The sequence below is a fragment of the Linepithema humile genome, chromosome 2 (assembly GCF_040581485.1).
Source record: "Linepithema humile isolate Giens D197 chromosome 2, Lhum_UNIL_v1.0, whole genome shotgun sequence".
Lineage (NCBI taxonomy): Eukaryota > Metazoa > Arthropoda > Insecta > Hymenoptera > Formicidae > Linepithema > Linepithema humile.
Genome location: NC_090129.1, coordinates 26,133,702 through 26,158,503, shown reverse-complemented (window position 1 = coordinate 26,158,503; position 24,802 = coordinate 26,133,702). Strand labels below are relative to the sequence as shown.

At 37.2% G+C, this 24,802-nt stretch overlaps 1 protein-coding gene across 4 annotated transcripts; it reads right to left on the bottom strand.

Annotated features, from left to right (window-relative positions):
* Positions 1-21: 21 nt before the first annotated feature.
* Positions 22-17,081, bottom strand: LOC105667738 (Arginine kinase 1). Of its 4 annotated transcripts, XM_067349652.1 has the most exons (5): positions 16,922-17,052; positions 3,655-3,979; positions 2,493-2,853; positions 1,913-2,287; positions 22-1,669 (listed from the first exon to the last, which is right to left on the bottom strand). In XM_067349652.1, the coding sequence occupies exons 2-5, from the start codon at positions 3,789-3,791 to the stop codon at positions 1,322-1,324; spliced, it is 1,221 nt and encodes a 406-aa protein (XP_067205753.1). In that variant the 5' UTR covers positions 3,792-3,979; positions 16,922-17,052; the 3' UTR covers positions 22-1,321. The 4 variants fall into 4 exon arrangements, with proteins under 4 accessions (XP_067205753.1, XP_012215137.1, XP_067205754.1 ...); XM_012359714.2 differs by lacking the exon at positions 3,655-3,979 and having other exon boundaries at positions 16,922-17,081; XM_067349653.1 differs by lacking the exons at positions 3,655-3,979; positions 16,922-17,052 and adding an exon at positions 13,623-13,644.
* Positions 17,082-24,802: the final 7,721 nt, after the last annotated feature.

Sequence of the window (24,802 nt, the reverse complement as noted above, 5' to 3'; positions counted from 1 at the left end):
AAAAAGACAGAACGTTATACATAATGTGTATGTCTTTTTATTTTTGTGTCTCATTACTTGTATTTTCATCGTACATCTTGTTGTCAAGTCGGCTGGTAGTACACTGTCTCTATAATATGTCGTAGCGCTTTTGCTCGCGCGTGTGTAGTGCGTGTAATATCCGTCGCGCAAATATTCTTGGCCTCTCACGTGGTAAAAAAGAGAATGAAAAAACATGAATTCATTCCACCATTCGCAGACTAGAAAACCGCAAAGCGCCAAAAACAGCGCTCTCGCCTCTTTAAAATTCCGTGATGATCGCAAAACGGACAATGAAAAATCGTCGTCGAACAAATGTTTCATACCCAGCGACGACTACTCTCTCTTTTTCCTTATCATTTCATTTAATAGATAATCACGACGAATTGCAGGGGACTAGCACTAGAGCACTACGAAGTGTGTGAGAACGCGCGTGACTATGTATCATCAGAATACAATATAGCGATTGTGGCAAAAAAAAGAAAGAGGAAAACGAAAGAATCATTGCCTGGAGAACATTTCCCGATTTTTCATTTATTATTATTGAAAAGAAAAAAAAGGAACAAGTGAAACTAAAATACTGACGAATACAATGCGCAGAGTACGATGTAAGTTGTTCTCTGTAATCTTCCGTGTCATCCTCATCTTCTCTCGCCGATCTATGACTTTTTCTTTCTTTTAAGCAAATTAATATTAAATCTTTTATAGATTAATAACAGTTAAAAAATGAAACACAAATTCCTTTCTTCATTCATGAATATTTTTTCTTCCTCACATTCTTTCGTTAGAAATTAATGAGTGTTTATTATAATAAACATTCTTCTTATAATAAAATAAATTTATAAATTTTGTATATGCCAGAATATACATTTGCCAAGAATAACATTCCCGGCAAATATATATTCTGACACTTACAAAGTTTATACATTTATTTTGTTATAATGAGGAATGTTTATTATAATAAACACTCATTAATTTCTAGCGAAAGAATGTGAGCAATAGAGAAGACAGCGAATGACAGGGCACGAGAGAGGTCAACCTACATCATATTAAACACAGCGCTAATTATAATATTTATATGTATAAAGACGGGAAACGCGCGATAAAACAGCTGAGAAACTCGATGCCGCCGGCGTTAAATCGTCGTCAGACGATTCTCCAAATCGTCGCTCTCGCGATTTATATTCTCAGAATAAAATCTTTACGCCATAGACACAGCTTCCAGCATGACGTCGCGTAATACAGCGGCGTCCAATAGGCTACGATGAAGGGTACGGATACGAGATGTCGGGGGGAGGCGGATTTAAAGACTGGCCTCGAGCTTGATGAGCTCGGCAATGCCGTCGTTCATCTCCTTCACAGCCTGGTACTCGGTGAGACCGAGGCGTCGCTTGTTGGAGATGTCGTAGATGCCACCCTCGGCCTCAGTGTGCTCGCCGCGAGTGCCGCGCACCTGTAGATTGTACTTGCTTGCGACCTCTTCGAGCTTGGCCTTGTTCGCCGCGAGTTTCGGCACCTTAATGTGCACCGAGGCACGCACCGTCGTTCCCAAGTTCGTCGGGCAGAACGTCAGGAAGCCGAAGCGATCGTTGTGCGAGAACGGCAGCCTCTTTTCGATCTCATTCACCGCCGACACCAGGCGTCGATAAACCTAGTAAATATGAAAAAATTTTTACTTTGACGTCCTGCAACGCTAAAATTGTATTATAATACTGTTGTTGACATTTAGCCTGATATTTAGCGATTTGGATCTTTAGGCGAAGATTTATAATTGATATTAATGAAACATAGTCGCATGTGAAACCAAGGCGAAATTAAAAAATTTAGAATACCTAAGAGATTATAAAGTTATCTCACTTAACTTGGATTAATTATCGTTTCTAAATAGTTTTACCTGTCCAAGATCACCGCCCATCTGCATAGAAATAATGCGGAGGTGATCCTCCTCGTTGCACCAGACCAGGAAGGTCTTGTCGTCGTTGTGGAAGATGCCACGTCCAGTGGGCCAGAAGCGGCAGGCGTTCGCAGCCTGGAGGAACCGATCGCCCTCTTTGAAGAGGAAGTGATCGTCAATCAGCTTCTGCTGCACCTCCTTGCTCATGCCAGTGAGCGGGTAGAAGGTGCCTTTTAGTTCACCACTGAGACCTGACAGCGTGCTAGACACCTTCTCCTCCATCTCCTTATACTGAGCCTCGGTCAAGCATGGATTGAAGGGATATCCGTCCAAGGAGCGGCCGCATCGCACGCGAGTGGATACGATGTACTCACCCTGAAATGAGAGGAATTTTTAATAATTTGTTATAAAAATTGTATAGTTTTTACCTTTTGCAATGTTAAAAAATATAAAATTCTATCCTTATTAACTTTTGAAGATAAAATCATTTAATTCATATTAATTTCATATAATATTAATATAAATATCTTGTCAATTCAAGAATTTATAATAGGAATAAAATTTCTAAGAAAAAACTTACAGTCGGATCAAGATTGCCGAAGGAGTCGACGTCGCCGAAGTCTTTGGGCGGGTGCTTATCACTCTTCTTGAAGCCTTGATGGTAATCGTCGATGATGGGATCAAAGAGCTCAGCGAAGACGGTGTACGACTCAGCATCAGGCGCGTAGATACCGACGCCAGAATCGTGATTCTCCAAACCAGACTGGATGACGTCCAGAAGAGTGGAGCCGAACGAGGTCTTTCTGGTCTTGAGCTGATCAAAGACTTCCTTCGTTAAATACTTTTTCAGCAGCGACTTGCTGTCAGATGCCGCCAGCTTGGCGTGGCCAGCTTCCAGCTTGTCCAGAACAGCTGCATCCACCATATTGTTGCCTTTTTTACTGTAACATGATGTTGAAGAAATATGTTAGTCATGAAAAATACTTCATTATAAAAATGTAAAATAATAAATAATATAGATTTTATAATAACACAATCAAAGGACTTTGTTTAATAACAGATTACTTTTTAATTAATTTTTTTTTTTTTTTTTTTTTTTTTAATTTAATTTTTTAAGATCAATTTTAAGATTAGTTTCTTCGAATTTTAAAATTAATTTTTTATTTAATAATGTTCTTTTATTTTGCTCGTTGCAGCTTTTAAAAATTAATCAAGATTAAAATGGGATGCTGCAAATGCGTACAGCCAGGTAATTGCATTCCTGTGACATTATTTAATTAGAAGTGCAAATTATTTCAACATCTGTCATCTTGTCTTGACTTTAACACCTGGCACTAATCCGAGATCAAATCGGATCACAATTCCGTCCTGAATCATCTTAGCGACACGTATCAGTTAATCTTTCCAGCAACCGCACGATATTACTTACACGTATTTCTAATTTCTTTGATATCTATTTCGCGCACAGTTTTTAATTCCTTCGGTGCATCAACGTGTACCTCGTTGTTGGTGCATGGCGTGCTTCTCTCTGCTAAAACTCTAGGATGCACCGCGATAAATGACAAGTAAAAAATTAGATACGGCGTAAATAAAGATCTGAATGCAATGTTTGTCCGTGAAAAGAATTACTCATAGGATTGAATGTATAGATTGACAACTTTCAACGAGCTTGTAAATTTATTGCGATGGAATGCAGCTCGCGGAATGCATCCTAGGGTCGAGGGCCGAATCAACATACGTACACGTCGTCGTCGTCGTCGACGTCGTCGACGTTGTTGTCGACGTTGTCGACGTTGTTGTCGACGTTGTCAGTCTGTTGGACGGTTTGTTGGTCGTCCGCCGACTCGCATATACCCAGCGACGAGCATATGCCGCCCATCGCTCGTCGAGATACAATTATGCGCCGATCGTCGCGTTGATTCGAATGAGAAGAGACGACAGTCTAGAGCTCATGCGAAATCCTTTACGCGGAACACGTGCGAGGCGGGCATCATGTCATGTTAAACCATCGCTACGAAGATGCCGCGCAAAAATCCGGAGATGTCATAAACCCGAGAAAGATCCAGCCTGGCAAGTTCGTTGAAGAATTATAAAAAACGAGAGCTCACAGAAAGTCGCTGATGTCTAAAAATTCGTGAGTTTCTTGGCTCTGTTAGATTCTTATTAAAGTTTCTCTAAAAGTTACTTCCTGAAATGTCCAAAATCCTTAAAATCCCATTAATATATTATCAAATGCTTAAACGTATATTAATTTCGCGATATCCAGCCGTCATATTCTCATTAAAGTATCTCTAGAATGGTCAAAGATTTAAATTATTAAATTCCTATCATTCCTTAATGTATTATTAATAACAGTATAATATATAATTTCAAGTATTTTAAGTATATTAATATTGATGATGCAACAGTTGCATTAAAATATCAATATACCTAAAATTGAGATATTCTGATAGTGAAAACGGAAAAAAATAAGGAAGAAAAGTTGACAAGAGATTGATACAAGGAGATAAGGAAGGGAAGTGAAAGATAAAAAAAAAAGATGGACTTTCTTATCTCGCTGGAAACTTTCTCTCGCATACATACTCGTCGCCTGACGTGGTATCCTTCGAAGTACATCCGCCCATGACGCTGCGACGACAAGGAGACTTAAAACGATAAAGACGACGCCCCCGACGAGCAAAAGACGCAGACAGACGGAAAGAGAGAGCGATTGTGCAAGAAGGCAGAAGCAGTCTCGACGAAGCAATCGCTCTTAAACGCACAAAATCAGTCTTTTTCGTATTTCAGCTTCCGCACCGCGCCGCAATAAAAGCGAATTAGCGTGAAGTCGAGTGCGCGCTTCCGGTGCACGAAACTACAAGGCGAATGAGAGAAAAAGAGAAACGCGGGTGTGGACGGAGAGAAAGAGAGAGAGTCGTGGTGACAAGTCGTCCTCGTGAGCGATTCCGTCCTTTCCCCTCGCTACTTCCGCGATTGCACTGCACTTCCTTCTTTCTTCCTGGTCGCGAAAATGGAATCCCGGCGAATCCTCTCCGACGATTATCTTCGGCTCGGGGGATTTTCGGGAGCTCGTTTAACTCGCGGTAGGTCGAGGGTCGAAGGTCGCGGTCGAGAGACCTTTCCTCTCTTCAACTGCTCGTGCGTTTTGACCCTCCTCGATGCGTGTGCCTGCTCTGCCCTTTCCGGCTGCTGCTACTGGACCGCCGCCACCGCCGCCGTTGCTGCTACTACTACTACCCTTCCGGCTCTCCCGCGTGTCTCACCGCTCCGAACCAAGTGTTCTCTGCTAATGATGCACGAGGCGGTGGTGCCTGGAGTTAGTCCTCGCGTTAATTTCGTCGCGTTACGGAAGCTCGCTCGTCGCTCGACACGCGTTCGCGCACCGACACCGGCCGACTAATTTCCCCGAGCGCGATTTTCCGCGAGCCGTCTCATGGATGGATTTAGAGAAGGGATTCTTAACTCTTCCAAGCGTAGATTTTAAACGTTGAAAGAAGAAATATTATAAATTCATAGAATTCAATCACACATTTCTAAAATTTAGATATCTCTTTGCGAGAGAAAAAAAATATTCTTTATTTATTTTCCCAACTAATTCACTAATAGAAATGTCGATTAAATAATCAACAGGTTTTCAAAAGAGATATATCTAATATCACTTGAAAGAGTTGGAAAAAAAAATAGGGATGAAAATATCTCTATACTTTGGAATTCTATAGTGTTAAATAATATAGATTAAGTGTAGCGATAAAGAAAAAACTACTAATTGTTACAAAAATAATTAAAAAATTATAAGAATAATTCCACTCATAATTATATCAAATTGTGAAAATGATCAAATAGTCGTTATAAAAATGATTAAGAATTCTCTTGTAATTTTGTCGAGTAACATAATCAATCTTACATCAAGTGAAATTTATCCCACTATAATGCAAAGATGACAATGGCAGAAGACGTATAATTGCGACTATCGAGAGCCGGCTGTCACATCAAGTCACACGCACTCCAATAGAACGCATTGTGACATCACTGTGACATCACTCTGTCATCATTCTGCCGGGCGAAATGTTAGAGAACGCCAGATCTATATTTACGATTTACGTGAAGAAATCGATGGATGAGTCATCACAGCACTGATCTCACTCCAGCTCCGTAAAAGGAAGATTACATTATATAGAAATCTCGTTATCTCGGTAGATAAAAGGCTAGGCGAAGTCACGCGGAAAATTTCAGCCGGCGAGGTGAAAGGTCTCGTCTGCGCTCCCGGCGAGCCGGGGTGAAGAACGCGAGCCGCGAACGTCGAGCAACGTCGGTTTGTTCGGTTAGACGAAACGAAGAGTAAAAACGTGAGGCACCACCTCCTCGTGAATTCCTCGATGAGAATCAGTCACACGTTTCCCGCGCGGCTGCTCTTTCCTTTCTCTTCGTCCGATTTTCGGCCGGGCGCGCCCTTCTAGCTTGTCGCGACGCGATGTGTACAAAATATATATACGTTAGGTGTGTATGTGTGCGCGTGTACCAGTGATATCGGTGTGCGTGCGTGTATGTGTGTGTGTACGTGCGGCGCGAAACAACTAACTAATTTGTGCGGATATACAATATCGAACTTTCCTTGAACCGGTGACGAGAATTTTGGTTTGGGTGTGTGGTGTGATGTGAACACTACAGTCTCTACGCTATCACTAAGCAGGAGGCATTCTGCGTGCCACGATCTCTCTCTCTCTCTTTCCCGTTCATTCTCTCTTCCTTCAGCTCGTTATCTCTGTCCCTCGCGCGACCGACACGCGTCTTCCTCGCTCGCTCGAACCCGAGCTCCCTACTCTCTTCAGGGTGGGGCACGTCGCCCGTCCAGCGGCACAGAAGGATACCCGGTCGATAGCACGCACCTACACCCACACCGGTGCTGGCAGCCGCCCGCCGGCACGAACGAGCGAGGAAACTCGCGCACGCACACGCGCGCGTGTGCGTTGCGTTCGCCCTGCGCCGATGCGTTCGCGCCCTCTCGCAATTTTCGGACCCCGATTGCCGCCTCCGAGTCTCTCTCTCCCTGCGCACTCGTGTAATATCAACTGAATAATAGCGAACGATAATGATAATATTGGCGAATAAATTGCATTTCAAAATTACAATTAAAATGTGTCGCAGACGGCTGATGCTGACAAAAGATTCTGAAACAATGCCGATATTTGTACTAAACGTGTATCAGCGTTGCAATAATGTCTACGCGAAAACGGTTTGATTTTTCAGTCTTTTTTTTTTTATCAATCAGTTTGGCAATTTTCAGACATTGCATAATGAAGTTGGAAAACGCTGAGAATTTAGAAAGATACAGCTGAGTATATTTAGCGATGCAAAATTTATATCTTTCGCTTTACCGAGTTTCCGCGCTAATAAATCACTGCTCCAACGTAATGCTGGAATATCTTTGAATAGCTATTTTTCAAGGCATTTTGAAATTCATCCAAATTGCTAATAATGAAACAGTAATGTAATAAACTATCGACGATGAAATTAGTGGATATTAATATTAGATGAAGTAATTTGATCATATTTAAAACCATATTTTCGCTGCGGAAACAAGAATTGAATTTGCAATAGCTCGCTCTCCAATCTCGCTGTTCAATATTTAGAATAGCTTGCTATCAAATTAGTAGAGTGAAATGTCAGCATCCGGTATTTCGGCGATTTGAACGGGGTTCATTCGAGCACGTCGAAGTCGCGAGAGCATATTAGCACGGACTCTGCTGCAATCGCATTCGCATTCGTAAAATCGATAGCATTGCTAGAGTGCAAGTCAATCCTAGCGTGGACGGTATTTATATGTAACTTGATGACCTTCGACAGCATCAACAATTCTAATTGAAATCCTAAGTTCTTAATACTACGAATCAATGTCAATACAATAATACACTTCAATCTAAATACATATCCCGATATTATTTCCACCCGTCAATATTGTTCAGAGACCCCGATTTGTTGCATTCTGAATTTATATTCGAAAATGCGAGTTCGAGATTATTATATAATTCTCCGAACGTACAATCCGGATGTCCGGATAATTCTCTCGGGGCCTCAAGTCCCAATTTGAATACGCGAACGATGTGGGTGGGTGGTAAAATAGCCGATTACCCGACCGGATGGACGGCGATGGAGGTGTGACAGATTGTAAGATGTCATTTCGTCCAATCAGCTGTGCATACGCCAGCGCATCGAGACTTATGCGCGCTGGTAACGACTTTTGCTAGACACGTAGCTTCGTATTATCGCGGTGTTATAGTTTCTTTATAGCGTCGTTTGTTATCAATTTCGCGAAGGTAGCTCGTTTTTTCAATCTTCGCGCATTAAAATTCAAGTCATCGTTCAATTCTGACTTTCATTTTACATATGTAAAAATCACCTGTAAAAGAATAAATAAAAATCGAGTAACAGTTGCATTCAAGCAGACGATGACCTCATTTTACTTGCAAATTTTAGATACTTTGTTATTCTAATATCCAGCCCTTAAAGTTACATTCACTCGTTTGATTTTATTATTCATTATTCTGTTGACATTAATTTTATAAATAAAATTTTACTTGATACGATTTCTTTAGATATAATCATGTGTATTGATTATTACATTCAGCGCTAAAAGCGGCTTGACCGTGCTGCGATGAAATAACGAGCTAATTCCGTGAATTCCCTGTCTTTCAGTTTGCGTAAACGTGTTATTCTTCGGAATTATCGTTGTTATTGTAGCCGGAAGCGAGAGGCGGCTATTCAAAAGACTCGTTACTGCGCCTCGCGTCCACCACTTCACTGCCTGCCTCTTCAACCTCGCGGAGGCCGTTGAAAAGACTTGTCAGGGATATAAAAGGGCCGCGCCAAAGTGTCGTCGACGTGAAGAAAGCAACCATGATGTAAATTTAACGCGATATGCAATCTTGTTCTATGTCATAAAGTACGTGTGATGCTATTATGAAAAAATTTTCATCAAAATGGTTATATTTAACATAAAAAATGTGTGGTATGGCCATATTCAAATGCAATTTATTTTCTTTTATACTTTTAGATTTCGTTCTTGAAAATTGTATCTCGATAATTAATGAAACCCTTAATTTATGATCAACCCTGCCATTACGGGTTGCCAGGACAGGAAATTCTTCATTTTATCTCGTTGCTTAGAGAGAAATGATACAACTTGTCAAGAACAAATGATAAGTGATTGCAATCTCGAGCTTTGCGATAGCGAATTTCTCGAATATCCTCGAGCGTGATAAAATTATCGCGACACCGGGTATTCGGTGGCACGAGTGATAATGATTCGTAGTTGCATTTTTGACGATCGCAGTCATAAGATAATGACGTTGAGCCTTTGTCAAGACTGTTCAATGACGGTCGCGCGGCCTTGTTTTTATCACATTTCTTAATTATCGTAACTGCGTCACTTACATAATGATTTATTTCATCTTGCAAAAACGGAGAGTAAATATTTGAATCTCGCATGAAGCAACGATGACGTCAAGGCAATTAAACATCATTTTCTTGCAACGTTCTATTCTTATCACATCGTTATCTTCCGTAAATTATTAAACAAATTTTTGTTATAGTAAGAGCTAGATAAAATTTAAGAATGTCCTGCCGTTCTTAAATTACTACAACATTAATAAAATATTCTCAAATATTTTTATTATAAAATATAAACAGCTAACAGTCTCAAATAGTTTTCTTCTAAATTCTATAATTTCCGCAAACTTGAGGTATCTATTGATATCGTCATCACTCGCTGGTGTTAAAATTTAAACAAATAATAAAAGTATAATCGATAACCGAAGATACTCTCTGCAAATACAAAAATTACTTCCTACACTGATAAAAAAAAAGCTGATAAAAGCATCAACGATAGCATATTTGAAACTGACGAGCACAGGCTGGTACAATTAGTTGCTGCTGCTTGTGCAAGATACAAATTTTGCGAGGGACTAGTTGATGTTTGCGACGTAATGTTTGCACGGTGCATTAAGAGATAATTGTCACAATGACGACTCGTAATATTGATCGTACATATTCAATGCGATATTCACTGCAAAAGTAATGAATAAAATGTAAAATTGCGTAATATAAACATATTTTTCAACGTTCAAAAATCTTCGGTTTTTTAACTATAATTTATTATTAATTTAAGATTGTTTTTTGATCATTTTCATTCTATAGAAAATTAATTTTTTACGCCCTTGTGGCTTTCTATCATAATGAACAGTATGCTATAGAATATATTATTCGCGGACGCGGCACGTCGACGACTTCAGTCACCGGATGCGAGCGTTTCAGGCCAGTTCCGCTCAATTCCGCGAAGGAATGGAGCTGAATTATTGTGGATTCTAGACGAGTGCACGTTCGCTAGCACTTCCGTGATAAGCGCGAGTCTCCGCGATGACGCATAGAAACACCGCGAAATTATGTTGGTCAAACGTGCGCGAATTAACGCACCATTTGCGTGCCGGTCCACTTTGCATAATCCTCCCTGCTTGAGCTTATCCGAGAGAAATTCCAGCAAGCAAAACAAGAGGATAAAAGTGACTAACTCTTTGTAGAAGGGTCCAGTGATATTGTTCATACGTAGATATAAATTTTAAGAATGATTCTCTAGTATTTCTCTTAAACATCATTCATGATTTGTTTGCGAGCTTGATATACTTTTAGAAGACTCAAAACTCGTTCAAGTTTCCTAAAAATAAGTAAATAACTTAATCTCAAATATTTCAAGTAAATTTCAAATAAACAGAATGTTTCGTGATATTAAAATGTATTTTTGAAAAAATCTGGGAAAAGAAGCTATCGCTCGTGGCTTGTTTTTATTTTTAGAGTGCCACCTCCGCGAGATTACGCTTCGCACATTGTTGCGCAATAGCACTTACGACGACCGATGGACTCCTCTCTCAAGGTCTGTCGCGGGGAGAGGAGACAAATCGGTGCTTCGAGAAGAGACGAACGGGAGGTGCACCCCGCTGTTGCAACGATTATGCGCGCGCGAGCACGACCGAAAAATTAATCGCACGATCAATACGAGAAGAGCCTAAGGGCTTTGCGATTGCGGATTGCGACGTCGTTCTAACCACAGTTAACTCGATTTTCCTTCCCCGTCACGACAGGGTGTCCGTGACCCTGAATACAGCTCTTTTCGCTCACGTCCAATACAAAGTCAAGTATTTCCCAGCGAAAACTGACTGCGAATTTTTTGATTTTCCATTTTCTGAACAAAATTTGTATCAATTACGTACAGAAAATTGAATCAATTTTCCAAAATTTCCGAGCATAAACATACTTTCCAAAATTGTGAAGCGCCAGGAATAATTTTTAGACGTGTGATAACTCAATTATTTAATTGCAAACAAGTTCTAAATAAATCAAATTTAAATTAATAAAATGTTTTACGAAATAAAAAATTTTAATTAGTATCATTGCTAAATAATTCTATTTTTGGACAAAATTCATAAACCCGATATTGTTCATTGCAATTCACGGTTGATGTAAGCTTGCTTTTCGGTGTGGAAGGAAGCACTCTCCCGGGAAACTTGGATTCTGCGAGAAATGCATCTATTGATCCACGTGCATTCGCGCAAGCGGCTCTCTGCAACTATACGCTATCTGTCGACGATTCATCGCAACATGAGAGAGTAACTTGACGTGACTCGCCCGGTAGATACTCAATATCCCGTTATCGATAATTTTTCACAGGTGTTTCGAATTTTTACTGGAAAGAAAAATAGATGGAAAATGCAACTTTGCCGATAGAATTTTTCGTTCCTGTCCAAAAAAAAAAAAAAGCTAAAAGATTGCAAATTATAAATGCAAATCGTAAACTATGAAGTTTTTGTATGAAAAAAACTATTATATTCAGTTGTACTTTATTTGTTAAAAGTAATTTTTTTTCTTTTTATTATGTCTTCTATATTTTAAGCTCTGTTCTCTCTATTTTGACAATTTAGTGTTATAATGACAGCGAGATAGTGACGGTCACAAGAGAAAACGGTTGGCAGACGCGGTATAATTATTATGCAATATGGAAACCGTGCTAGCACTCTAAATTCAGAGTGTACACGCAAAGTTATAAATTGAGATCGCAAACACCACAGGTTCTTGTTGGCCACGGACAAACCATTTATTTCTGGACAGACGCGCCTCTTCCCGGCAATCGTTGCACTTGAATGAAGTCGATTCCATCTCTTGCAAAAATCATAACATAAAATAAAAAGACTACGAAAATTAAAGAATGTAAACGTCACGTTTCTGCAAATAATTATACTCCAAAATTAAATTGATTTTAACAAACAACAAATTTTAAGATTAAGGTTTTTGTTTAAATTTCTTTTTCAGATTATAGATCGATGTGAATCAACGTCACGTTGTAAGATTTCAGATTCTATTAAAACTTTAACAGTAATGTCAAGGTAACACTTTGTGCGTAAAAGCTAGAAACGAAATGCAACCTTATAAATTATTCGGAGACTTTATAGTCTGGTAATTTTACACATAGACGCCAATTTTCCCGAGACACCTCTTGCCCATTCAGCCTATCATATTTTTATGAAAATCAAGATACAGAGAACAAAACTATACTGATAGTGTAATAAAATAAATTCTAAGTTTCTAATCAACGATTGCTGTTTCATTTAACAACATAACAGAATATAATTAATGATATTAACAGAATGTGTATAGTAATCTAATAATTATAAATTAAAAAACGATTAATCTGATAATAATAAATAACAAATAATACGATATCATATACTTTCTTAATTACATCCATTTGTAAAATTCAATCCCTACATAATAATTTATTCCTTTTTGATAATTATTTCTACATCATAAGCCGTCTGGCAAGTTGACTCATTTAATCCTGCAGGTGTAAAAATATTTTTAATTTCATACGGGCGACTTGTAATTCCTTTTTGCAATTACAAATGAGGCGCTTCTAAATTCCACAGGTGAACTATAATTACTGATCTGACCTGTTGATATACCATCTCGAAGCTGCGCTAATAATAACGCAACGTTTATCGCGGTTAATTTTGCGGACCAAAATATGGATTACAAGCTTGTCGACAGGTGTTTGTCCTTAGAGGGTTTCTTATCACGTATGTTACATCAGCGAGATGATATTAAAAAGACGTTCAGAGTTACACCGCGAGAAGCTATAAATAAATATCGTGTCGTAATCATATTTATAACTATATAAGGTATATTATTTATACCTATATATATAAATTATAAATAATTATCACAAGAAAATACTTGAAATTGATAGATTTTGATTCAATGTGAATATCAATAGCAATTATTAAACAACTTCGTATCTATGTTTAATTAATAATTCTGTATCTTAATAAGTAATAAACTTTAATTAAAAAATGATAATATAAATTAGAAAACAGCGAAAAAATCATTACAATTATTTGAAATTTATCTGATAAAATAAATTTGGTGATAAGATTTATCTAATTTCCGATACGTAACCGTATCGATCGGAAAATTGCAAATAAAACCTTCAGAGCGTGCGATATCGCGCATGATATCCGCAATCTGCAGCACGACGCGTTTTAATCACGGCAACCTTATGTAGAACGCAAAAAATAGGCTATAATTGGCTATCTCTCGAATTAATTTGAAAAGGAAATGAATGTGAAGGTAAGAAAAATGTGTGCAAAATCGGTGAACGTGTACTCACAAATCAGATTTTGTTACGCTTCTCACCGAACACCCTGCACGCACGTCAGTGTCTGGTATAAATGTCAGTAACGTGTGAGTAGGTGGCGAGCCACATCTGGCCTTAAAGAATCGAGAAACACGTCACTCGATAATGCGCCTGCTTGCAACTCAGCTTAATATACGTGGCGCATGCAAGAGGCAGAGAATATTGCAAACATTACACTTCTACAATGTGTAATGTACATAATTCGCGCTGCATAATTAAATATATGTTACAAAAATAGAATAAACAAAATAACGGTTATAACATCGATAAATATTTTTTAAAATATATATCGACTTCTTGCTATAATCTCTAGTGAAAATAAATAAAAAATTGAGATTACTTTACTACTTTTCTGTACTGTTACTTTCAAGTGTACCGTGTCAGCAAATAACGCATCATGTTGAATCGAATAAGTGATAACAATAGCATCTCATATATCGTATCATCACAAGTCTCGTCTAGAATTACTTGGAAGAACGCGGTCGATCGATGAGCGAGATTGATCCGTCGTGAATGCTCATTCCCGAACGCTTACGGACATACATACGTTATAGAAAGCTATTCTCGATTTTAAAGTTTTAACTTTACTATAGTTATGTGTATGGACAATGTTAAAGTTGTGGCGCAATTTTTAGTCCAATACTTGTAAAGTTTAAAAACTATAATTCATATAATTTATTTTCTATTTTTGAGATTTGAACCTCTCTGCGTGTATAAAACAGTCAGAGGTTCGCCAGATACGTGGGTAGCATCTCCGGACTTACGTAATCATCCCCCCCCCGCCAATCATTAGCGCGCGGTTACATACACGGGCGACTGATCTGTCAATGTACTTTCCAGCGGAAATTCGTTGCAACGCGCCTAACAATTTGCATGTTCGATCAGCGTGCCGAGTAATCTTTATCGACGTCGAACAACGAGACGACCAGACGATATCGATCATCGGCCGGAAATGGGAGGCGCGGATTGCAAGTATATTTTCAAGAGGAGCGGAGTATAATAAAAATTTGCAAATTGATTTGTTACAAAATTCCGTCGCTGAAAAAAATATTTTGCATTGCCAACGTTACTTCCGAAAATTATCATAAATAATACAATAATTATTATATATATTTATTGATAATTAATTGCATATACTTACGATGTATTGCTATATTTTATAATTTAATACATTTTTATCAGTACCTTCAGTGACTATATCTTTATAGATTAAATGCTGCATACGCGCGAATGTCTAACATGATGTCGAGCATAGTTGATTTAACGACTTCAAACTGCTTTCATATAAATGTTTGTGCGCAGCATATTACTCGGGCAGGTCGCTAATTCATAATATTAGCCATGATGATAGGTCGACGAGCCACCGAGTTAACATGCTAACGCAATGTGCAAACGTTTTGCCTTCAACTAAACTTGCAGATGCATAACAAACATTCTGTAGTCCCAAATTAAGAAACACAGAAATACATTTGGCACCAATTTCTTATAGTAATAAATAATGGAAAAAAATGTATGCCAATAATAAAATTATAATAAATGGGATAAATGACAATAATTAAAAATATATGTAATTAAAAAAATGATAAAAGTTTCTGAGATATACACATGTGTTTATAAAAGTTCAATTAAAATACTGACGATGCGAAAAGTCAACCAAAATCTCATAAAAATTCAATCTTATTCCTTGTTGAGATAAAAGTTTTGTATTCTTCAACTGTTATGATTTTAAACCGGCACACTATTGTGCTGCAGACTTATCATCGTCATTAATTGTCTCATGTGTCATCGTGTTGTTATTTCTTAGTATTTTGTTTCAACGAATGTCGTCCAGTCCGAGCTAGTGCACAATGACACAAAGCCATTGTAATACCGCCGATTATCGAGAAAACAACAGCATCGCGATTGCTCGCCCGAAAGAAATCGGGCGTTTCCTGATTCATTAAAACGTATTACGCAACACGCTATTCTACCGGAATTTTGAATTAGCCTTATCAGAAACGAATGATACAGAGTATCAAGTTATAGCATTACAATATTGATGTACAGAGTGGCCTAGAATTGTCGTCGTATTTGTAAATTGTTTAATCGTTCAATATTGAATCAAGTTTTTTCACAAATATCCGAAGGCATCAGCAAACAATAAAAAATTTATATCAAATATTTGACATCATTTATTCAAATTGGTTTTTTTTTAGGAAAGATTGATTACAAATCGATACTGGTAGACAAATTACGATAGTTCTGGGACATCCTGTACAACATGATACCATTCGTATAACAAGATAGCATTGGAGAAATCGAGCTCATTATGTTATTATCACGGGATGTTTATCATTCTGTTAGATATACGATTATATTTCAATTAGGAAGATAAAACAAACAGTAAGAATAAACATCAACAAAAAATTTCTCTTCATATATTGTTCCTACCTACACTAATATAAAAAAAAAAAAAACGAATGCTGATCACCATGTAAAAATAAACATCAATAGCAATTTTTGCATCCAGCGATGCTATAGCCGCCGTTACGTTTTATCGATTATCATTCTTATCCTGTTACGTAAACGCCTTTATCCCCGAATTTCATCTCGACTCGCCGTTACCAAGCGGTGACTTCAAGCGGATCGATTTCCGCGTGATGGAGACTTTATTGTGGCGATCTTGAATTTAATAGCTATCATGTCCATATGCAGGGTCAAGGATTAAAATCGGCACGGAATTTCGGTTCAATTTTGAATAAAATAAAACCTGTATTATAGAAATGACTTTGTGTCGATCGTGTTTCGATTCTCTACGAATAAATGTAAGGGGATTGTCATTCCACATTATTTAAAATTATATTAGTTTTAATCTATACTGTCGGCTACAAGCTCGGGACTGAAAGGCTGCGTCGCGATTCAGCTAGCAGCACCTGCCTAACGGAATCAAACGGAGAACGCCGGTATGCGAACAGAGAAAACCGGTACGTCAGGCAAGAATGGTCGTTTTTTAGACATTCATCCGCAAACAGAATCCACAAGTTGCATCGTGTAACAGTGTCTACAGATTTTACTTCGGTACAGCGTCATACAAGAAATTTAAATTTCACAAAATTATAACGGAATTATGAAGAATGTATCCACTGGTGACCGGCCAACGGCTGAAAGTTGACCAATTTCTCACTACGAGATCAGGAACGCCGGATCCATGATCGTAATTTCCGAATCGACATGATGCAACGGCGGCCGCCGTAACGCGCAAGATAAAAATGCTCTTAACATCTATGACTCACCTGAAACCGCACGACGAGCAGCAAAGACGATGAAGACCTGGGGGCGATCGGGAGGCGCACCTTGATCACTGCGGACGACACACGTACAAGGCGCGAGTCGGAAACGAAGTGGCGCGGACTAGCGCGGCGCGGAATCCACTCGGCATAGAGGAGCCTCTCCTCCTGGCTCAACCAATCGTCGCGCTCCTTGCGACTCCCACCGCTGCCTGCATTCAGTTCCGCTGTTCCGCTATTTCTGCATGGCGCGGAGAAAAGTTTTCGGTTGCTACCTGGATTCTCCTTACGAATTCGCCGAAAATACGTCGCTCTTCGGGGCTCGCAAGATGATTAAACCTGAAAAATTTCACTTGAATTAATTTTTTTCTTGGATGCTTGACTTCTAACTCAATCTGCCTTTTTCGGCTGCTTTATTTACTCTGCACTTAAAATATGAGATAAAGAGATTGTATAATGAAACGTTCAACAAAGTACAAAGCTGCAGCTGAAAAGAATAGATTATAAGTCAGAAAACACAGATATAGAGTATATTCTGTGAATATCTTCTAGAAATATTTCAAAAATATTTTCAGAATATACAGACATATACAAATAAAATACAAATTGTATGCATTTATATAAAAAAATTATTAAAACTTTTAAACATTTGTAGAATATGGTATAAAATATTCCTACTAAAGATGTTAAAGATTTTTATAGAATTATAAAATGAAATAAAAAGATTCTTTAATATTAAATCGTAAGTAAGAAAAGGATTAAGACGATTAATTAAAAATATAGAATAAAACTGAGCCATATCGAGAATTGAAGTTTGCAATCTGAAGCTAAACGTCTTAAAAAAATTGAATTTAATTATGAAATTTAAAAATTTCAATAAAGCCTTTAATGTCTTTTCAAAACTACCTTGCGACACTTATCATTTTTTTGCTAAAATCCAAATTTAACTAAAGAATAAAAGTCTTAGACTCTTTTAAGGTTTAACATTTGTGCAAGGCACACACACAAGATATTCTACAAATGTTTAATGACATAAATATTAACATAAGAATATTATCTTAAAATATAATTGACACTAAATAAAATATTTCCCAAGAATAGAAAACTATTGAAAAAGTTTGTAACTCGATGTATGCACACATACGAGCGTATGGGGAAGTGTCAATGACACTTGCTGAAAAAGATTTACTCTTTATCGCCGATTGTAAGATAAACTAACCGACACAGTTCGTTTCGTATCAAGGCCAAGGTCTCGCGGTCATATCGGTAGCGAGCTAATCTGAATTACTTTGACAGAGCTTCAGCAAAACAAATCACACCTGTGAAATTGCATAACTTAGTTGTCAAACATGTCTATTTCGTGGATATTATAATCAAATGTACTTGTTTTAAAAAAGAAAACAAAAAAAAACAAAAAAATATTCCGCCTTTTAAGCAGTCACGTTGACTCATTAATTCTCCCAGCGCTATTTGAATTTTCTATCTTGAATGCCTGGATAAAATTCTGTCTTGAGTCGTCTCGGTTCGATTCCGCCGCGTTCCGAGATCGGGATATATATGGGTCACTCGGTGGTTTCCGAGGAACGGCGGGATTCCGGGAGTGCTGTGTTACAAAATCAGCTGTGCACCCAGCTCGGGTTGCTCTAGGTCGCGCCAGCCAGGCACCCCCGTTTCCACCCCCGCGACAGTGGAGAGGGGAGACTAAAGGTCGTCCCGCGAGTGTAGATCAATACCAAACTACCCACATACCTAGCTAGCCACCCTCCTGTCGCGCGCCAATAAGAATATCCGGAGAGGATTAAAATCCTCTCATCGAGGGCCCTTTGCCCACCCTGCTCTTTTCCACCCCTCTTGCGCTTGTAATTATTACCGTGTACATAATAATCGTTTAATCGACGGGCCACTTATCGCGTACGCGTTATAACGCTCCTCTTTCTGGGATGGATCTTTCCTCGGGGCGAATTTAATAGTCGCAGCATTAAAGGACCTTCGCGAATAAAGCTCCTAATTAATTCCATATAGAACTCGCTTCGATACAAATTTAATTACCAAATATAAAAAAATTGAAGAAGAATGATGGAGGAAATTACAAAAAAGATTGTTAAATCAAAATTAATTAAGGAATAAAAATGCAGCTTTGGAAAGATAGGTGTAATACTATTTTATAATCAATTAATTCTACGTGGATTCTGCTGTAATACGAATTTAATTACAGGAGTAGATATTTAAGAAAAGTAAATGAAAAAATAATTAATAACTTAAAATGAAAATGAAGCAGTCGTGTGCGTATTATGATAAGTAAAATTTTATGAAACTTTAAATTAAAAGTTTAAAAAATTTCGCAGAAATAAAACTTTATCTTCCGTCTAATTTATGCAGGGTGTTTCATAATGTCCGTGCCAACGCTGCTAAATAACAACGCTTGGCGAGAGCAGGAGTAATACGTATTGTTATTTTTCGTTGCCGTGCGATCCTCGTGCGTTGCTGTCACGCCTAAAGTGTACAGCCCATGGTCTAGCCGCGCGCAACGCGTAATTATTCGTCAATCCTTTTTAATTAATACCTCAATTATTATTGCGAAAATTGCAAAACGGTAAAGGACTTTTCTATTCAGTTTACCGCACTCTACCCGCACACGAGCGTTGGCACGGACATTATAAAACACCCTGTATAATTAAGCACTTCATTACCAAGGTATTTAATAGAAATTGAAAGTGGTTATTAAATTGAGAACAATCCTGAATAAACACTAATTTTAATTTTAATCTTCCAAGTCTTAATTAATGAGTTAACTTCTAACGAGCAAAATATAATGATATTTGCGAGAAACCTCGCTGACTTCATTCACGAATTTTATCGCTACATCGCCGTAATATCGACTTCCAAATGCAATTCCCTCGGAAGACGTGCGAGACGGCGAGACGGCAATAGAAATATTTTATTCGTGAAACATTTTAATGCGTGAAACATATCGACACATCTATTTCGGAGTTGTGAAAAACATGACAACTGTAACATTTAACACTTAGCAATCAGCAAAACATCAAGATGTGTCTCATCACAATATTTCACACACACAGCAAAACATTTGGATGAATTAAATAAACTATTCAATCGTTGAATCGCAAAAAAATAAATATAATATTAAAGTAAGAAATCTAATATTTTAAAAACAGATTTAATTTATAATTATCGTAAATAATTCTTTTGCATATATATAAATATAGATAATATAAAATTAAAAATTATTAAAATTAAATCATAAAATTAATCTGAAATAGTGTAAACTAAGAGAGATCATTGTCAATGCTGAGCATCTGTTACGTAATTTCTGCTAACGTTCGTTGGACCGAGTACACTCGTTTTTCGCGGAAATAAACTGACCGCGCTCAGCCAAGACCGCGTTGGCACCTTGAAAATATTAAGACAGCTGCTCGTTCATAAACAATTTCTTTTTAAATAAAACGAGATTTCATTCCACTCGTGCGGAACAGAACTACAAGGCACGCATTTTTGCGTCCGCTGTTTAATCATGTGAGAACCACTGCGCAGCCTCTCGGAACGGCCTCGACATCCGGTCATCGAGACTGACCGCCTTCGCAGAATTCCCGCCCAGGAAGTATTGTAATTCGGCGCATAAAGCTGCCCTTATTGGACTCGTATTCAACTCATTCACTGTTTAGAAACTTCTAAGCGTTCTCACAGCGTGGTAACAAGCATAATTATACAAATGACAGGTTCAGGAGAAGAGCGTGATGAGGCCATAATTTCGAAAATTTACTTTAGAGACACCTTTATGCCTGAAATAGACCTTACAAATTACGGACACATCATAATTCTACTCTCAATCTTTTAAATATAAATCCAGACGTCGACGTGCGACACTTATAACGACGATTTAATGACTCTGGATTTCAACTCGACAATTTTTCGTTAGTTGTAAAATTAGAAAATTATTTATAACTACGGAATATAAATTATTCCAGTCGGAAGAACCAATGAGTGGTTTCCTGTTGTTTATCCCAAAGTTATTTTTGTTAAATCAGTTGACACTTATCATTTAACGACACACATGCTGAGGAAAATAAGATTTAAAAAATTCCATTTGCTAAATGCTTTTCTCAGTTGCAAATTTAGAAAATAATCGTAACGAATCATATTTTGCGTAATGCAAGAGATTTTCAACATGATTACGTAATGTAAAATAGTTACATAAAATATTAGAAAAAATTATCCCATTTATTAGAAACTTACTTTAATTTGTATCCCAATCGACCTTAATCATTTTTGACGGTACGTGACGGAAACGAGACGAACGGTGAAGTTGAAGTTTGTCGACCGTGACCTTGTTATGCGATCGCGAGGCATGCGCGATCGAGGGAAATGAGAGCGGAGTTTATCTCTCAAATATACTTCGCCAAGACACCTCGCCGAGCACCAAAGATGATTTCGCGTACAGCTGGGTGTTATGTCACGAATGCGGATGATGAGATCAGCTCTCATCATCATGAGAACAAGAGCCAATGGCCGGTAGAGCTTGAAGATGCCAAGCGTAAAATTTTCTCCTCTCGATATGCTTATTTCGGCGACCTCGCCCAAGGCTTAAGTTAACTAACTTTATGAGCCTGTTGGTCGTTACCCGATTATTATGATTGATTGCTTTGTTTCCTATTCGTTTGCCAGAGTTGTTGAATAAAGTCCTACAAATCAGAAACAATTAGATTAGTACAAATTAATACAGTTTTTAATTAAAATGAAATATTATTTAATTATTTTAAATAATCAAGAAAAAAATTGAGAATAAAAGATCAAAATTAAAGAAACTCTTCTATAATTGTCATTGCTAGGCGGAATCATGTATCACAGAAGTTAATAAGCAAAGAACTACATTTAGCGTGGAATTTTCGTAGACAAGTTCTAGAATCTCCCAAAGAGATTTGTGTGGTTGCAGCTGAGACTGAAATACGTGGTTAATGGTGCGGATGTATTGTGACGAGAATTGTTCTTCTCTTGTCTCTCATCCTATTTTTTTTCTGCTCGCGCCGGCCGCTTCGCGGCAGAGATAAATCTTCATAGTACAGTCGGTCCAACTAATCACGAGGCTTTCGGTCGCCGTCGAGATGGACTTAAAGAGCCTCAAGGAAACAAGTAGTAACCACATGAATCACGTGTTTATTAAATGCAAACAAGATTTGTTATCTCAGTCTAAAGATAAAGTTATTCTGTGCTATTTAAAATTAAGAAATATAATAATCGAGATAGGTAATTAATGTATTATAATAATGACGTAATAATAATTAAAACATAGAAGAAAAAAGATAAAAAACTATTACTTGCAATATAAAATATAAAATGCATTAAAAAATTTTATTGAAAAATAAATAGAGAGCAGGATGGTTCGATTGTTCGAACGTTCAAGCTTTATGAATGATATTTGCGAGCTGTAATTACAAACATTTGACGAACCAGTCTGGCGATTTCGACCATGAAATTAGTTACGTTATCGTGCCGACTAAAGTGGCAGAGTTGCCAAGATCTTCGACCGAAATTAATTGAAATCGCCGCCAACTTGGGCAATATAAGATTGTTTTCAAAATGTAGAAGTTAAAGTCGAGATGTAGAAGAAGTTAAAAATGACTCTTTATGACGTGCGTGCCTGCTAACAATGTTTTCAAAGATATTCGCGAAATGGCGCACGTGCCATCCAATGCGACGTCTCTGCGTTGCGATTATGTAAGAACGGTTGCACCGCGAATCGATATCGCCGAGTTCTCATCCATAAAAGCGATTACGTTTTATGTACTTTGCTTATTTCGCAAAATTGAAAGGTAGAAAGTGCTTCTCTTAAATTTGTACAATATCAGTTGTACACTATTAATTAAATATTATATTAATTTCCTGCTTGCAATAGCGTTGCAATTATGCTAGATTAAATTTTTGTTAAAAATTCAAAATTCCAACTTTGAAATCAAATGCAAACCAAAATACAATTAAAAAGACTCAGAATTATTTGCTGAATAACCAAACGTTTCAATTCTCTGTAAGACCTGCTGCTTTTGATTATTATTTTAAATATTGTATTCACTAAAGAGACTTCAAAAGAAGCAATTATCTTATGTATTCATATAAAACTTGTGTAGATAAACTTTTTAAAGTAGTCTTTTCTGTGATAACAAAAAAAGATTTTATAAACTTTTTAAATTAGATATACATATTGCTCGCGTTGAACCTTTGGAAATTCCATGTGTTCAATCGCAAGCACAGATTTTTACTTTCACTCTTATCATATACGTGACAAATATCTGTTAGATTATCTGACGTTGCTGTTATTGAATCATCCACACAATGATTATGAAATTGATAACTATTAGGCAACAATAAAAAATTTAATATAAAAAGTAATTTAATTTACATTAATGTTGGATTAAAGTAAACAATAATAAATTCAAAGTTATTTTTTATGCCTATTTAAATATGTGAACTTTTTAATATTATTACATTTTGCAGAGTATTCCCTTCTTCTTATGTTTCTTGGCTGTAACAGCAACGATACTTGTTTACTCCTAGCCGACCATTGAAAATTGTTTACGTCTGGTTATTTAGTGTTGATGACTTTATTCGCAATGATATGTCAAAGAAGTACCATCTGGCAAAGATCGTATTTCATCATTTGCATTTTCTCAAAGCAAAAGTTTTATTTTTAATCCGTGCTATTTGTATAAAACTGCTGATTGCGAATTACGCTAATTACACGCGCTAATTAATCGCCAACTTTTTGACCCGCACAAACTTCCACAATAAATACTTTTCAACACTGTAGTGGATCCCCGGAAAGCTACGAAAGCGATCTATTTTCGAGCTCGAGAAATCGCTGTTGTCAGGCTGACTTTCGACTGTCTGCCACTTTAAAGGGGTTTCAAGAAGAACAGAATAACTCTCAAACGTTTTAAGATACAACGATATCTCATTTAACTGTTAAACATTTATAAAAAAAATCACATAGATAACAGATTAAATTATAAGCAATATTTCTGCGTAACAAAACTAAATATAAATTTTAAATCTTTTTTGTAAGTTTTATAGTAAATTTTTGTTTGATATTTTTTACTAAAAGTATTTTTACAAAAATAAGTTCTTTATATTCTCAGCAGAAGCACGTTTTTTAATAATAAAAATTTGAAATATACTTTGTAATTCAGCATATTAATTTGATAAATCGAGATTTGACTTTATTTCTTCTTTCAGCATTGGCCGTAGACGTAACCACACGTAAACAATTTTGAAGGGTCGACTAGGAGTAAACAACTATCATTGCTGTTACAGCCAAGAAACATAAGAAGAAGGGAATACTTCGCAAAATACAAGCAACATAGCTTTAGCATAAAACATGATATCGCAGACTTTTTATTTTCATGAAAATATTCCACATCTTGATTTAATCTTAGCAGTGTAACCCGCTGAGATTTTGTTTCGAGCTGTATCGAGTTATAACCATCTACGCCAGTCTGTGCAAGACACGTTGTTCCTGTTGCGTTATATTCTATTCCCTAGCTCCTATTTCTCTCACTTCGGCTAATTCCATCACGGAGAGCCCGGTGGACTGACCTCATGAACGACGTCTCTGTATGTGATATTTTGAGAGCCGTCTCGACGTCTAGCAATCTCGTGCGATATTCGACATATCGTGAATTTATTTACACGTTTCAATCGTGCAAATTCCTATTTAAATTCTTTAATGCAAAAATTATGTAAATACGTACACATATGAGTGCGTTTAAAATAATACTAAAAAAATTAATAATTGATATAAATATATATATGACGAGAATCATTGTGTAACACAAAGTAAGAGAAATAAGCATGGAGATAAATAGTGTAAGAATAGAG

Coding starts and splice junctions, on each gene's coding strand:
- LOC105667738 (XM_067349652.1), bottom strand. CDS start 3,791: ATGGGCGGCATATGCTCGTCGCTGGGTATATGCGAGTCGGCGGACGAC. Junction 2,854..3,654: donor GTCGACGACGACGACGACGT/GTACGTATGTTG, acceptor ATCATGTTACAG/TAAAAAAGGCAACAATATGG. Junction 2,288..2,492: donor TCGGCAATCTTGATCCGACT/GTAAGTTTTTTC, acceptor CTCTCATTTCAG/GGTGAGTACATCGTATCCAC.